General features: G+C 42.1%; 2 protein-coding genes across 19 annotated transcripts in view; one reads left to right on the top strand and one right to left on the bottom strand.

The window, feature by feature from the left end:
- Positions 1-14,121, bottom strand: part of LOC116468019 (putative neuroblastoma breakpoint family member 7) — a 901,770-nt gene that overhangs the window by 387,673 nt on the left and 499,976 nt on the right. The gene's annotated exons all lie outside the window — the stretch shown is intronic.
- The window catches only part of LOC116467993 (myomegalin), a 230,303-nt gene that overhangs the window by 22,698 nt on the left and 193,484 nt on the right, over positions 1-14,121 (top strand). For 3 of the 18 annotated variants that reach the window (XM_058439372.1, XM_058439371.1, XM_058439367.1), the window contains exon 1: positions 13,031-13,393. The exons of 13 other annotated variants lie outside the window; for them this stretch is intronic. In XM_058439372.1, the coding sequence (XP_058295355.1) occupies positions 13,374-13,393 (20 nt within the window). In that variant the 5' untranslated portion in view covers positions 13,031-13,373. Of the gene's footprint in view, positions 1-13,029; positions 13,394-14,121 lie in introns of those variants that run through there. 2 more of the 18 variants (XM_032151584.2, XM_058439376.1) reach the window with 2 other exon arrangements.

Raw genomic sequence — 14,121 nt, 5'->3', positions numbered from 1 at the left:
CCACATCTTCTCCAGCACCTGTTGTTTCCTGACTTTTTAATGATTGCCATTCTAACTGGTGTGAGATGGTATCTCATTGTGGTTTTGATTTGCATTTCTCTGATAACCAGTGATGATGAGCCTTTTTTCATGTGTCTGTTGGCTGCATAAATGTCTTCTTTTGAGAAGTGTCTGTTCATATCTGTCGCCCACTTGTTGATGGGGTTGTTTGTTTTTTTCTTGTAAATTTGTTTGAGTTCATTGTAGATTCTGGATATTAGCCCTTTGTCAGATGAGTAGGTTGCAAAAATTTTCTCCCATTCTGTAGGTTGCCTGTTCACTCTGATGGTAGTTTTTTTTGCTGTGCAGAAGCTCTTTAGTTTAATTAGATCCCACTTGTCAATTTTGGCTTTTGTTGCCATTGCTTTTGGTGTTTTAGACATGAAGTCCTTGCCCATGCCTATGTCCTGAATGGTATTGCCTAGGTGTTCTTCTAGGGTTTTTATGGTTTCAGATCTAACATTTAAGTCTTTAATCCATCTGGAATTAATTTTTGTATAAGGTGTAAGGAAAGGATCCAGTTTCAGCTTTCTACATATGGCTAGCCAGTTTTCCCAGCACCATTTATTAAATAGGGAATCATTTCCCCATTTCTTGTTTTTATCAGGTTTGTCAAAGATCAGATGGTTGTAGATATGTGGCATTATTTCTGAGGGCTCTGTTCTGTTCCATTGGTCTATATCTCTGTTTTGGTACCAGTACCATGCTGTTTTGTTTACTGTAGCCTTGTAGTACAGTTTGAAGTCAAGTAGCGTGATGCCTCCAGCTTTGTTCTTTTTGCTTAGGATTGACTTGGCAATGCAGGCTCTTTTTTGGTTCCATATGAACTTTAAAGTAGTTTTTTCCAATTCTGTGAAGAAAGTCATTGGTAGCTTGATGGGGATGGCATCGAATCTATAAATTACCTTGGGCAGTATGGCCATTTTCACGACATTGATTCTTCCTACCCATGAGCATGCAATGTTCTTCTGTTTGTTTGTATCCTCTTTTATTTCATTGAGCAGTGGTTTGTAGTTCTCCTTGAAGAGGTCCTTCACATCCCTTGTAAGTTGGATTCCTAGATATTTTATTCTCTTTGAAGCAATTGTGAATGGGAGTTCACTCATGATTTGGCTCTCTGTTTGTCTGTTATTGGTGTATAACAATGCTTGTGATTTTTGCACATTGATTTTGTATCCTGAGACTTTGCTGAAGTTGCCAATCAGCTTAAGGAGAATTTGGGCTGAGAAAATGGGGTTTTCTAGATATACAATCGTCATCTGCAAACAGAGACAATTTGACTTCCTCTTTTCCTAATTGAATACCCTTTATTTCCTTCTCCTGCCTGATTGCCCTGGCCAGAACTTCCAACACTATGTTGAATAGGAGTGGTGAGAGAGGGCATCCCTGTCTTGTGCCAGTTTTCAAAGGGAATGCTTCCAGTTTTTGCCCATTCAGTATGATATTGGCTATGGGTTTGTCATAGATAGCTCTTATTATTTTTAGATACATCCCATCAATACCTAATTTATTGAGAGTTTTTAGCATGAAGCATTGTTGAATTTTGTCAAAGGCCTTTTCTGCATCCATTGAGATAATCATATGGTTTTTGTCATTTGTTCTGTTTATATGCTGATTACATTTATTGATTTGCGTATGTTGAACCAGGCTTGCATCCCAGGGATGAAGCCCACTTGATCATGGTGGATAAGCTTTTTGATGCGCTGCTACATTCGGTTTGCCAGTATTTTATTGAGGATTTTTGCATCAATGTTCGTCAGGGATATTGGTCTAAAATTCTCTTTTTTTGTTTTGTCTCTGCCAGGCTTTGGTATCAGGATGATGCTGGCCTCATAAAATGAGTTAGAGAGGATTCCCTCTTTTTCTATTGATTGGAATAGTTTCAGAAAGAATGGTACCAGCTCCTCCTTGTACCTCTGGTAGAATTTGGCTGTGAATCCATCTGGTCCTGGACTTTTTTTGGTTGGTAAGCTATTAATTATTGCCTCAATTTCAGAGCCTGTTATTGGTCTATGCAGAGATTCAACTTCTTCCTGGTTTAGTCTTGGAAGGGTGTATGTGTCGAGGGATTTAGCCATTTCTTCTAGATTTTCTAGTTTATTTGTGTAGAGGTGTTTATAGTATTCTCTGATGGTAGTTTGTATTTCTGTGGGTTCGGTGGTGATATCCCCTTTATCATTTTTTATTGCATCTATTTGATTCTTCTCTCTTTTCTTCTTTATTAGTCTTGCTAGTGGTCTATCAATTTTGTTGATCTTTTCAAAAAACCAGCTCCTGGATTCATTGATTTTTTGAAGGGTTTTTTGGGTCTCTATTTCCTTTAGTTCTGCTCTGATCTTAGTTATTTCTTGCTGTCTGCTAGCTTTTGAATGTGTTTGCTCTTGCTTCTCTAGTTCTTTAATTGTGATGTTAGGGTGTCAATTTTAGATCTTTCCTGCTTTCTCTTGTGGGCACTTAGTGCTATACATTTCCGTCTACACACTGCTTTGAATGTGTCCCAGAGATTCTGGTATGTTGTGTCTTTGTTCTCGTTGGTTTCAAAGAACATCTTTATTTCTGCCTTCATTTCGTTATGTACCCAGTAGTCATTCAGGAGCAGGTTGTTCAGTTTCCATGTAGTTGTGCAGTTTTGAGTGAGTTTCTTAATCTGAGTTCTAGTTTGATTGCACTGTGGTTTGAGAGACAGTTTGTTATAATTTCTGTTCTTTTACATTTGCTGAGGAGTGCTTTACTTCCAACTAGGTGGTCAATTTTGGAACAAGTGCAGTGTGGTGCTGAGAAGAATGTATATTCTGTTGATTTGGGGTGGAAAGTTCTGTAGATGTCTATTAGGTCCACTTGGTGCAGAGCTGAGTTGAATTCCTGGACATCCTTGTTGACTTCTGTCTCGTTGATCTGTCTAATGTTGACAGTGGGGTGTTAAAGTCTCCCATTATTATTGTGTGGGAGTCTAAGTCTCTTTCTAGGTCTCTAAAGACTTGCTTTATGAATCTGGGTGCTCCTGTATTGGGTGCATATATATTTAGGACAGTTAGCTCTTCTTGTTGAATTGATCCCTTTACCATTATGTAATGGCCTTCTTTGTCTCTTTTGATCTTTGTTGGTTTAAAGTCTGTTTTTTCAGAGACTAGGATTGCACCCCCTGCCTTTTTTTGTTTTCCATTTGCTTGGTAGATCTTCCTCCATCCCTTTATTTTCAGCCTATGTGTGTCTCTGCACGTGAGATGGGTTTCCTGAATTCAGCACACTGATGGGTCTTGACTCTTTATCCAATTTGCCAGTCTGTGTCTTTTAATTGGAGCATTTAGCCCATTTACATTTAAGGTTAATATTGTTATGTGTGAATTTGATCCTGTCATTATGATGTTAGCTGGTTATTTTGCTAGTTAGTTAATGCAGTTTCTTCCTAGCCTCTATGGTCTTTACAATTTGGCATGTTTTTGCAGTGGCTGGTACTGGTTATTCCTTTCCATGTTTAGTGCTTCCTTCAGCTCCTTTAGGGCAGGCCTAGTGGTGACAAAATCACTCAGCATTTGCTTGTCTGTAAAGTGTTTTATTTCTCCTTCACTTATGAAGCTTCATTTGGCTGGATATGAAATACTGGGTTGAAAATTCTTTTCTTTAAGAATGTTGAATATTGGCCCCCACTCTCTTCTGGCTTGTAGAGTTTCTGCCGAGAGATCAGCTGTTAGTCTGATGGGCTTGCCTTTGTTGGTAACCTGACCTTTCTCTCTGGCTGCCCTTAACATTTTTTCCTTCATTTCAACTTTGGTGAATCTGACAATTATTTGTCTTGGAGTTGCTCTTCTCGAGGAGTATCTTTGTGGCATTCTCTGTATTTCCTGAATTTGAATGTTGGCCTGCCTTGCTAGATTGGGGAAGTTCTCTTGGATTATATCCTGCAGAGTGTTTTCCAACTTGGTTCCATTCTCCCTGTCACTTTCACATACACCAGTCAGACGTAGATTTTGTCTTTTCATGTAGTCCCATTTTCTTGGAGGCTATGTTCGTTTCTTTTTATTCTTTTTTCTCTAAACTTCTCTTCTCGCTTCCTTTCATTCATTTCATCTTCCATCACTGATACCCTTTCTTCCAGTTGATCAAATCGGCTACTGAGGCTTGTGCATTCGTCACGTAGTTCGCCTGCCTTGGTTTTCAGCTCCATCAGGTCCTTTAAGGACTTCTCTGCATTGGTTATTCTAGTTAGCCATTTGTCTACTTTTTTTTCAAGGTTTTTAACTTCTTTGCCATGGGTTCGAACTTCCTCCTTTAGCTTGGAGTAGTTTGATCATCTGAAGCCTTCTCTCAACTCGTCAAAGTCATTCTCTGTCCAGCTTTGTTCCGTTGCTGGTGAGGAGCTGCGTTCCTTTGCAGGAGGAGAGGCGCTCTGATTTTTAGAGTTTCCAGTTTTTCTGCTCTGTTTTTCCCCATCTTTGTGGTTTTATCTACCTTTGGTCTTTGATGATGGTGACGTACAGATGGTGTTTTGGTGTGGATGTCCTTTCTGTTTGTTAGTTTTCCTTCTAACAGCCAGGACCCTCAGCTGCAGGTCCGTTGGAGTTTGCTGGAGGTCCACTCCAGACCCTGTTTGCCTGGGTATCAGCAGCGGAGGCTGCACAACAGCGGATACTGGTGAGCAGCAAATGTTGCTGCCTGATCGTTCCTCTGGAAGTTGTGTCTCAGAGGAGTTCCCGGCCATGTGAGGTGTCAGTCTGCCCCTACTGGGGGGTGCCTCCCAGTTAGGCTACTCAGGGGTCAGGGACCAACTTGAGGAGGCAGTCTGTCCATTCTCAGATCACGAGCTGCGAGCTGGGAGAACCACTACTGTCTTCAAAGCTGTCAGACAGGGACATTTAAGTCTGAAGAGGATTCTGCTGCCTTTTGTTTGGCTATTCCCTGCCCCCAGAGGTGGAGTATACAGAGGCAGGCAGGCCTCCTTGAGCTGCAGTGGGCTCCACCCAGTTCGAGCTTCCAGGCTGCTTTGTTTACCTAATCCAGCCTTGGCAATGGCAGGCACCCCTCCCCCAGCCTTTCTGCTGCCTTGCAGTTTGATCTCAGACTGCTGTGCTAGCAATGAGGGAGGCTCCGTGGGCGTAGGACTCTCCGAGCCAGGTGTGGGATATAATCTCCTGGTGTGCCGTTTGCTAAGACTGTTGGAAAAGCGCAGTATTAGGGTGGGAGTGACCTGATTTTCCAGGTGCCGTCTGTCACCCCTTTCTTTGAACTAGGAAAGGGAATTCCCTGGCCCCTTGCGTTTCCAGGGTGAAGCGATGCCTCACCCTGCTTCAGCTCATGTTGGGTGTGCTGCACCCACTGTCCTGCACCACTTTCCGACACTCCCCAGTGAGATGATCCCGGTACCTCAGTTGGCAATGCAGAAATCACCCGTCTTCTGCGTCGCTCACGCTGGGAGCTCTAGACCGGAGCTGTTCCTATTTGGCCATCTTGGCTCCACCTCAGATCTTTTCATTCTTGTATATACAACAGTTTACTTGGACAGCCTGGGTAGTCAGGAACATCCATCCAAGCCACACTTCTGCCTATTAGGTTCCTCTGTTGCGCTAAACAACAATTTAAATTTATAAATTCTATTGAACAGCTTTTCATCAAGTGAAACTCCAGTTTCATTGTACCTGGGAACTTGCTTCTCTTACTGCCTATTATTTAATCTTTCTAAGACTCTGTTTTCTCTTCTATAAAAAGAGGGTTGTCTTGCTGGCATGCTCCCTTGACATGCTTCACTTATCTTTATTGCCCTTATCACCATCTGGCATATTGTAGTTATTTCTCTACTTATTATCTATCTAAACCAGTAGATTGTAAGCTCCATGAAAACAGGGTCTTTGCTGGCCTTTTTTAAAACTACTGTGTCTCTAGAATAAAGAGTAGTGCCTGACACATAATGGTTCACAGTAATTACTTATTGAATGGATGAATGAATGAGATAATGCATCAGAAATACTGTGTCCATTTTAAGGCATTGTCTCAGTTGTCTAATCCTGTATAAACAATCTACCCCAAAATTCAGTAGCTCAAAACAACCATTTTATTGTATCTTATGATTTTGTGGGTCAGTAATTTGGACAGGTCTCAGCTGAGCAATTTGTTTTCCCCATGCAGTATTGACTGGGTCACTTGGTGGTATTCAGCGGAAGGCGGGGCTGCTCTGGAGGTCCCAGGTAACTTCACTCATATTCTGTGCCTGATGCCTTTGAGGACTGCTGGTGGCCTCAAGACCTCTCCTCTCTATAGCTCCAGCCAGGTAGTCGAATTTCTTTCATGGCAGCTCAGTATATCAAGAGGCCTAGTGGAAACTGTAAGGTTTCTTATTGCCCAGGTTCAGGAGTTTATGGCCTAGAACTGCATTCTATTGGTCAAGCAAGTCATGAAGACCAGCTTAGATCCAAGGGAGGAGAATTAGATTCTACCTCTGAATGACAGAAGTAGCAAAAAATTTGTAGCCATCTTGAATCTACCACATTCCTTTTCCTCTGGCCACAGACATTATTACCACAAGCAAAATAAACTCACACTCTCCTAAAGCCCTCAAAAGTTTCCTGACATTTACTGCATCAGCCTAGAAGTCCACTTTCTCACCATCTAACTCAAATTCAGGTGATGATGAGGCTCCTGGCACTCAGCTCCTTGAGTATAGTTCCCCTTGATCTGAAGTCACTGGGGCTCTCACACCCAAGAAACAATGGGACAGAGATATGATAACCATAATAGACACTCCCATTCAAAGAGTCAGAGAACAGAGGCATACAGCGGTCAGTAGTCCATAGCAATTTTGAAATCTAGCTGAGTACATATGACCAGTTCCTCGATTAGGGCCCAGTCCTGCTCCTGGGAATGATTCTCTCTGGCTCTCCATCAGTCCTCTGGGCTCTTGGTTCCATTCTTTGAGTCATTCTTCTTTTTCCCTAAGAAGTAATCCTTGTTTTTGGCTGGGTAACTTTCTCAGCCTCCTTCTCTGAGGCAGGTTGAGGGTCCAAAGGCATCTTTTCACTCTGTACTCTCTTCATCATTTTCAGTCAGTCCATGCTGGTATAATTCACTTAAAAATGTTGAGGCATCTTATATACTAATTGATAACCAACTCTACTAGGCAAAAGCCACGCCCACATTTAATTCTGAAGCCAGCTTTTTCACCTTGCTTGGACTACCTGTGAGTCTGACGTGGGATAACAGAACCTTAAAATTCTTAGAAACTCTTTTGTCCAATGGAGAGGTACATTGCCCAAGACTGTAGAGGCCTTTTTGTTTAACTGAAAGGATATATGAGGCACCACCTTAATCGAGGTCTTAATCATGGGTCTAGCTGTCACATCTTGGAATTTATTTTTGCCCTGAAGCCATTTCTTATTTTGAAAGCTTTTCCTGTCTAGAGAGATTGAGGATGAGAAGCAGTTTGATGTTTGAACCCAGCAAAGTCTACGGCCATGCGGCCCTGAATGCATCCGATCTCTTCTGAACACAGCAAGTCCTGCTTCTTTATAATTCCTCTAAATTCTGCTTAAAAACCAAATGGCTCCTTTTGTAGCCCACTTTTTTTTGGCAATACCTTATAATAATGTGGCTAAAAGAAACCTCTTTGTACTTTTGAAATTCTGCTGAAGATCTCCTTAGCCAGATCCTCCCATTCATTGGGCACCTTTTCTATTTTCCCACATTATCAAAGACGAAAACTTTCTGCAACTACATAACACAGGTCATTTTTTCAGCCACCCCCCATAGTATTTTCTTTACTGTCCTTCAGTCTCTCTAGCAGTCTCCTCGATGTCCTTCCAGTATTCACTAACATTTTTCTCAAGGCCTTTCTAGCTTCTGTGGCAACCAGGTACAAAGTCATTGCCATTTGTTTTCAGTTTTTGTTATAGCAAAAGTCCACTTTCAGATACCAAATTTAGTTCCAGTTATCTATTGTTACTTAGTAAACTACTGCAAAACTTAGCACAATAAGCAATTTACTGTACCTCATCATTTTGGTAATCAATAATTCTAGCATGGTTCAGCAGGGCAAATTTATTCCATAGTGGCCACAGTTAGGGTTGCTCAGTTGTGTCCAGCTAATGGAAGACTGCTTCACACATAATGCCTGGCACCCTGATGGGAACTGCTGGTTGTTGTGCTCAGCTAGGCCCCTCCCCTTGTCATGTGGTCTCATGGCCTCTGCACATGGTTTATCTAGCATGGTAGTTTGACTTATCCAGCAGCTTATCCAGGCCTTAGAAGACATATCCCAAGAGTCTCACATGGAAGCTACAAGGCTTCTTACTTACCTAGCCTGGCCAGTCAGACATCTCTTCTGCTGTATTCTATTAGTCAAGTAAGTCTCTAAGGGTAGCCCATATTAAAGGGAGGAGAATTAGATTCCACCTCTCAATGGGAGAAGTAGCAAGTAATTTGTGGTCATCTTTAATCTACTACAGACACTGTATCCTTGATCTCATAATGATGCCTCTTTGTCTGGAAAGGACATTTGTTTTTTAAACCCAAGGTTAGAGAGACAGACATGGAGCTGTGATGGATCAAGAAGACATCATGTTCTGACTAACCAAGTGATCACAGGGACCACTGAAGTGACAGATGTTGCAGACATATTGTCCTCCTATCTAAGTCCCAGCGAATGTTAATTGTCAAAATTAGGGAAGCAGTACTCAAAATGGTTAGGCAGGCCATTCTGAAACACAACTGATTGGTTTCAAATCTCTGCTTTGCCATCGATCAGCTTTGTGAATGTAGGCAGTATAATTTACCTCCCTGTGCTCCACATTAGTCATTTGTAAAGCGGGCATTAACTAGAGCCTACCTCAAAAGACTGCTGCGAGGATGAAAAGAGTTAGTACACACAAAATTGTTAGAGGAGGATCTAGCAAAAATATATTAGACATAGCTATTTTTATTATTGATGTATAGATTATGCATTAAACTACATCAACATCAATAGTCCTTTTTACCCAGAAACAAGTTGGAGAGAAGAAAAGGAAAATGAATTTTAAAAACTGAATGAAAGGTAAAAGTATCATTGGAATATTTGGAGCTAACTGTAAAGACTGTGACACCTTCCAATTTTTTGTCCCTTATCATCAATTCAGGTATTCCCTGAAGCACAATCAGTTGACCAAACTAAGAGCAGTGCCCTCAGGAAAGAATAAAATGAATAGTTTAATTTATCAACATCATTTACCCAGGTTATTTGAGTTCTAAGCCAGAAAACTGAGAGCAGACACACACATAACAATCCTTCGTTGCATAATGGGAATAAAAAGCAATGTGTTAGGATAGGCCAGATTATGCTCCAGTAATAAATAATCCCCAAATCTCAGTAACTTAATACAATAAAAATGAATTTCTTGCTCATTCTACATGTTCAATTAGGGTTAGCAGGAAGGCTCTGACCATCACAGTAACTCAGAGACCTACATTGATGAAAGCTTCATCTTAGCATGTATTGATTTTCAAGGATCAATAAAACAGTGGAAACTGAAAAGGGCCAATTACGTACTAGCTCTTAAAAATGTCTGTGTTCTTCCTAGAAGTGGTCACGTGAGACTTCCTCTCACGTTTCAGCCAACGAAACAAGTTACATTTCACTGTTCAAAAGCCATAGCTAAGTTAAAATGGGATGAGGAAGAATAAAGTTACCATGTATCCACAAGGAGAAAAGCTTAACAAAAAGCGAGAAAGCAGCACATACAGTGACTGGTGGATTGCATTATTGTTCCACAAATATTTACTCTCTCCTCCTGCACTCTGTGAGCAGACTGTACTTTTCTGCACCAATGACTTTGGACTTGGCCATATTACTTACTTTGGTGAATGGAAAATGGCAGAAGCAAGAGTGTGCCAGTTCTGAGCAGAGACCAGTCATCATGAGTCTCTGCCAACTCTCTTGCACTCCTGCACTCTGCCATGAAAATGACAGACTTAAACCAATCCATAACTAAACTATAGATCCTTGAGGGAGAAATGGATGTATGTTGTATAATACTGAGATTGGGGAGTTCTTTGTTAAGCAGCATTGTTTCAGCAAAAAGATGACCAACACAGTGACTCAACACAAGGATTTCATGAGAATATCTACTACAGATATGGTTTCCAAGAAAGGATATGAAATAAGACCTTACTAGCTAGTATTCTAAGAAATGTAAAGCAAAATGAGATGGTGTTACATTACTTATATACTAGCTAGATATAAAACTAAAATATAACTATCCAATTATTTACAAATTAAATAAGGAAAAAAATTAAAAGGAGAATTTCTAGTGCTTTTGAGGCTAAGATAATAAAATTAGAAAGTCCTTTTATCCCAGGAAAGTCGTCTTTAGTCCATTCCTGCTGCTATGACAAAATAGCTTAGACTGGATAATTTGTAAATAATAGAAATTTATTTCTCACAGTTCTGAAGGCTGGGCCAAGATCAAGGTGCGGGCAGATTCAGTGTCTGGAAGAGCTTGTGCTCTGCTCCCAAGATGGCTCCTTGTTGCCACAGACGCTGTGTCCTCACAAGGCTGGAGGAACAGAGGACAAAAGGGACCAGAATAATCCCTTCAACCTCTTTTATAAGAGCACTAATCCCATTCATGAGAGTGGAGTGTTCATGCCTTATCACTTCCTAAAAGGCCCCACCTTGTAGTACTATAACACTTGGTATTAAGTACCAATGTATGAATTTTGAAGGCATACATACATTCAAACCATAACATAATTCAAAAAAGTAGAATGATAAAGGCAGAAAGCTCTTCATTAAGGCATTATTTATAACAGTCTAATATCAGAAATAGCATAACTATGTAATAATAGAATATTTTAAGTAATCTATGGTTCTACTAATATTATAAAATATTGTACAATCATTAGAATAATAACTATGAACTTTCCCTAACAACATGGACAAATATTTACTAAGTGAAAGAAGGAGCATATAAACACATACCTAAGCTGTAATCATAATTATGTAAATAGATATTTAATATATATAGATAATGACTAAAGGGAATTTGGAGAAATTTAAACATTTGTGCTGTAGCAGTGATTATATGGGTGAATATTTTTCTTCTGAAATCTAACCCAAAAAAATTGTTCTTTTGATAATAAGTATAATTTTTAAACAACAAGGAAATTTCTCTTCTCAAGAATATACCTATGTGTGTAAGAAAGAGTTGGTGTTTGGATTAAAAGATGCGTTTTTTAAAGAGTGGGAAAAAAATGCAACACATTTTTAATATTGAAGATCCCTGGGTATTCTGAGTAATCTATATAACTTTCTGTATTTTTCAAATGTTTTTACAATGAATGTGCTATCAACTTTTGACAAAGTTATTTTAAAAATACATGAGCATATTCTCTAGCGTCACTTCTGAGACCCCACACTCACCTAGTTAGTGCTATCATTTCTTGAATCCAGTGAGCTGCCTGTAGACAGAGTTCCTCTCCACAACTCGGTAGCCCATAATTTGATTTGAGACAAAGCTAAATATAGCCCCAACTTTGGTATGAAGGATGGAAATCTGACTCTCCCTGCCTTTTCTTCCCCCCCATCAGAGGCAACTGGATATTCTTTTCAAGACAGGTGGCCTGTGAGCCTTGTCTAAGATCAAACTGGACCTTGAAATTTTTCCTGGTAACATTTTGAGCTCTGGAGCATTGTGGTCCTACCAATAAATCAAGTGTTGGAGGAGCCTAGACTAGGGGCCTTTTAGACAGTTGTGCTAAACCTTCAAATGTTTTGATATCCTCCCCTCCCCACCCCTACTTTGTACTAGTATGTAGGGGAACCAATCCAAGAGATAACAGACAGATGACAGGTTGCCCCAAGAATACAGACTCCCCACAGTCTCACCAATACCCAGGCATGCCAGGTTCTTCCTGAGTTAAATGCCTAGGAGGCCTGAAAGAATAAATTCATCCTGGAGAAGTCTTGTGGGTTGTATCTTTAGAAATTCAGGGAACATATCTTTGGGGCCATCCAATGGAGAACACAGCCTGTATCAGAACATTAGCAGAGACTTTGGGCCTTTTGGGGTCTCAAATTTGTCATCTTTGAAACAAGTACAATGAAATTAACATTGCCACATGTGGGCACTATAAAACCTTTTGCGAATAAAAAAAGGTCAGTGATAATGCTAATAATAACAGTCATTATGCCATTTAATAAAACGGTCTTATTTGAAAGCTTAAAAGGAGCTTCAGGGCGGCAAGCACTCTAATTATATTATGTCTGCCTTGTTTAAATCTTGATGCATAAGTACATGGTACAGGGCCTGAGGCAATGCCATCTCCAAAGAGCCCTTTTCCATGATCTTAAAACAGTCACAAGGGAGTGTCTAGGTCCTGATGGCTACTGTCTTGAGGCTTTTCTAGTGTTCTGGGAGTCAGGAAGCTTCTCGCTCCTTGAAGCTATTGGTAGAGCCCAGTTGCTGGCGAAACTGAAAAACGAGGAGGTAGAATACCCTAAAACGGGAGATGTCTGAGATGTGGGCAGCTAATAAGGCTGTAAGGTTTTGTTGGGATGCTTCCCTTCCTGATGAAGGGTCCTGTCCCTAGATTAATGGTGAAACTGGCATGTCACATCTGTAGGAATATAACATCGTGTTCCATGACCACGTAGGGTATACATCTGCATTCAGCCGGGATTGCTCCTAAACCTTCCTAGACTCCATCTCTGGCTCTGGGGTTACCTGTGGGTGGGGCGATGCAGACACACAGGAAAACCTCCTCTACAAATTCTTCCTGTAGTTGGTTGATTGTATTCGAAGCCCTTCGTTGGGATGGGCGAGGGACGGCGCTTGGTATGGCGTCCTCTAAGCTCTCTGCCCTCTGCCGTCATCATTCATCTGAGCCAGCGAGAGAGGGGTCGGGGAGACGCGAGGGTGGTTCAGGGGGCGTGCAACCTGGGCCGATTCTGCCCCGAGCACACTGGTTGTCGGGAGCCCCGCCTCCGCTCGCAGTTGACAGCTCAGCTGGTGCCGAGCAACTCGTGCCAGCCAGTCGTGTCTCAGCCTGGAGAGTGCGCGCACCGCCGCCCGGGCAGCCGCTGGCTCCAGCTCACGAAACAGCCCCGGGCGCCGCGCCGCTCAGCCTCCTACTGAGAACAGTCCCTCCCTTGTGCCGGTCGCACGGCTAGCCGCAGGTTCGGCCACGTCAAATCCGTTTTCTAAAAAAGCAGGGAGCAGAGCTCTCTCTTCGCCGCCGACGCAGAAGGAAGGAGCTGGGGAGGAAAAAGCTGCTGCTTTTTGCGCTGGAGATTCGTGGGCAAGGCTTCTCATTTTCCCAGGCTGCTTCCCCTCCCGGGTGAGGAGCGCCCTGAGACTAAGGAAAGAGCCTGGAAAATGGAGCAGACCTGGACGAGGTAGGTGGGCTGTTTCCTTCTCGCCGCACTCCGGACTTGGTGGTCCTCCTCCCTCCCCTCCCCCAGCGCCCTTGGGGAGAGGTCGCCCCTCACCACCAGGGCCCCGTGACAGCTTCCCTTTTCTGTCGCCTCGCCCTGCCTGGTTCCCAGCCCACCTCTCTTGGTCATTTTCACATGTTCTGTTTCCCGGGGTTTCCTTTGCTTAATGAATCTCCCCTCCACCGAGTCCTGATGTTAAAAATACCCAGGGAGGCTGCCTGGAACTTTCTGTAGAAATGTTTCTCTGTCGTTTCCTTGTTCGTGTGGCTAGAGGGATTCCAGTAGGTCTTCTTGAGAGATATGTTTGATGTCAGATGCTTTGAACAATATCAGGTTTATTCTCACCCTGCCACGTTTTCCTTCTCAGCCTCATCTCTCACTACTCACACAAAGGCAAAGGGACTGAGTGAGCAGAGCCCAGCAGTACTCATCTCCACAACCTCCAGTTGGAGCCCACTTGGGGGAGGAATGGAGAAGGAAAGAGATCAGGGCACCACACTGCTCAGGCTTTATTGAGGCCGGGCAACAGTTGGCTTTTAGGTCAGATTTTGGAGATGGCCTGTGAAACTGCGTTTTCTTCCAGTCCTTCCCCAAGATACACTTTAAAATGAAGCCCCATTCAAGGAAAGGGTAAGGATAAGAGACCATGTATTGAGACAAAGACTTCGTTTCTGTTTTTTTTAGTGGGT

This window comes from Hylobates moloch, unplaced genomic scaffold (genome assembly GCF_009828535.3).
Source record: "Hylobates moloch isolate HMO894 unplaced genomic scaffold, HMol_V3 SCAFFOLD_5, whole genome shotgun sequence".
Classification (NCBI taxonomy): domain Eukaryota; kingdom Metazoa; phylum Chordata; class Mammalia; order Primates; family Hylobatidae; genus Hylobates; species Hylobates moloch.
This window is presented reverse-complemented; position numbering and strand designations above follow the sequence as displayed.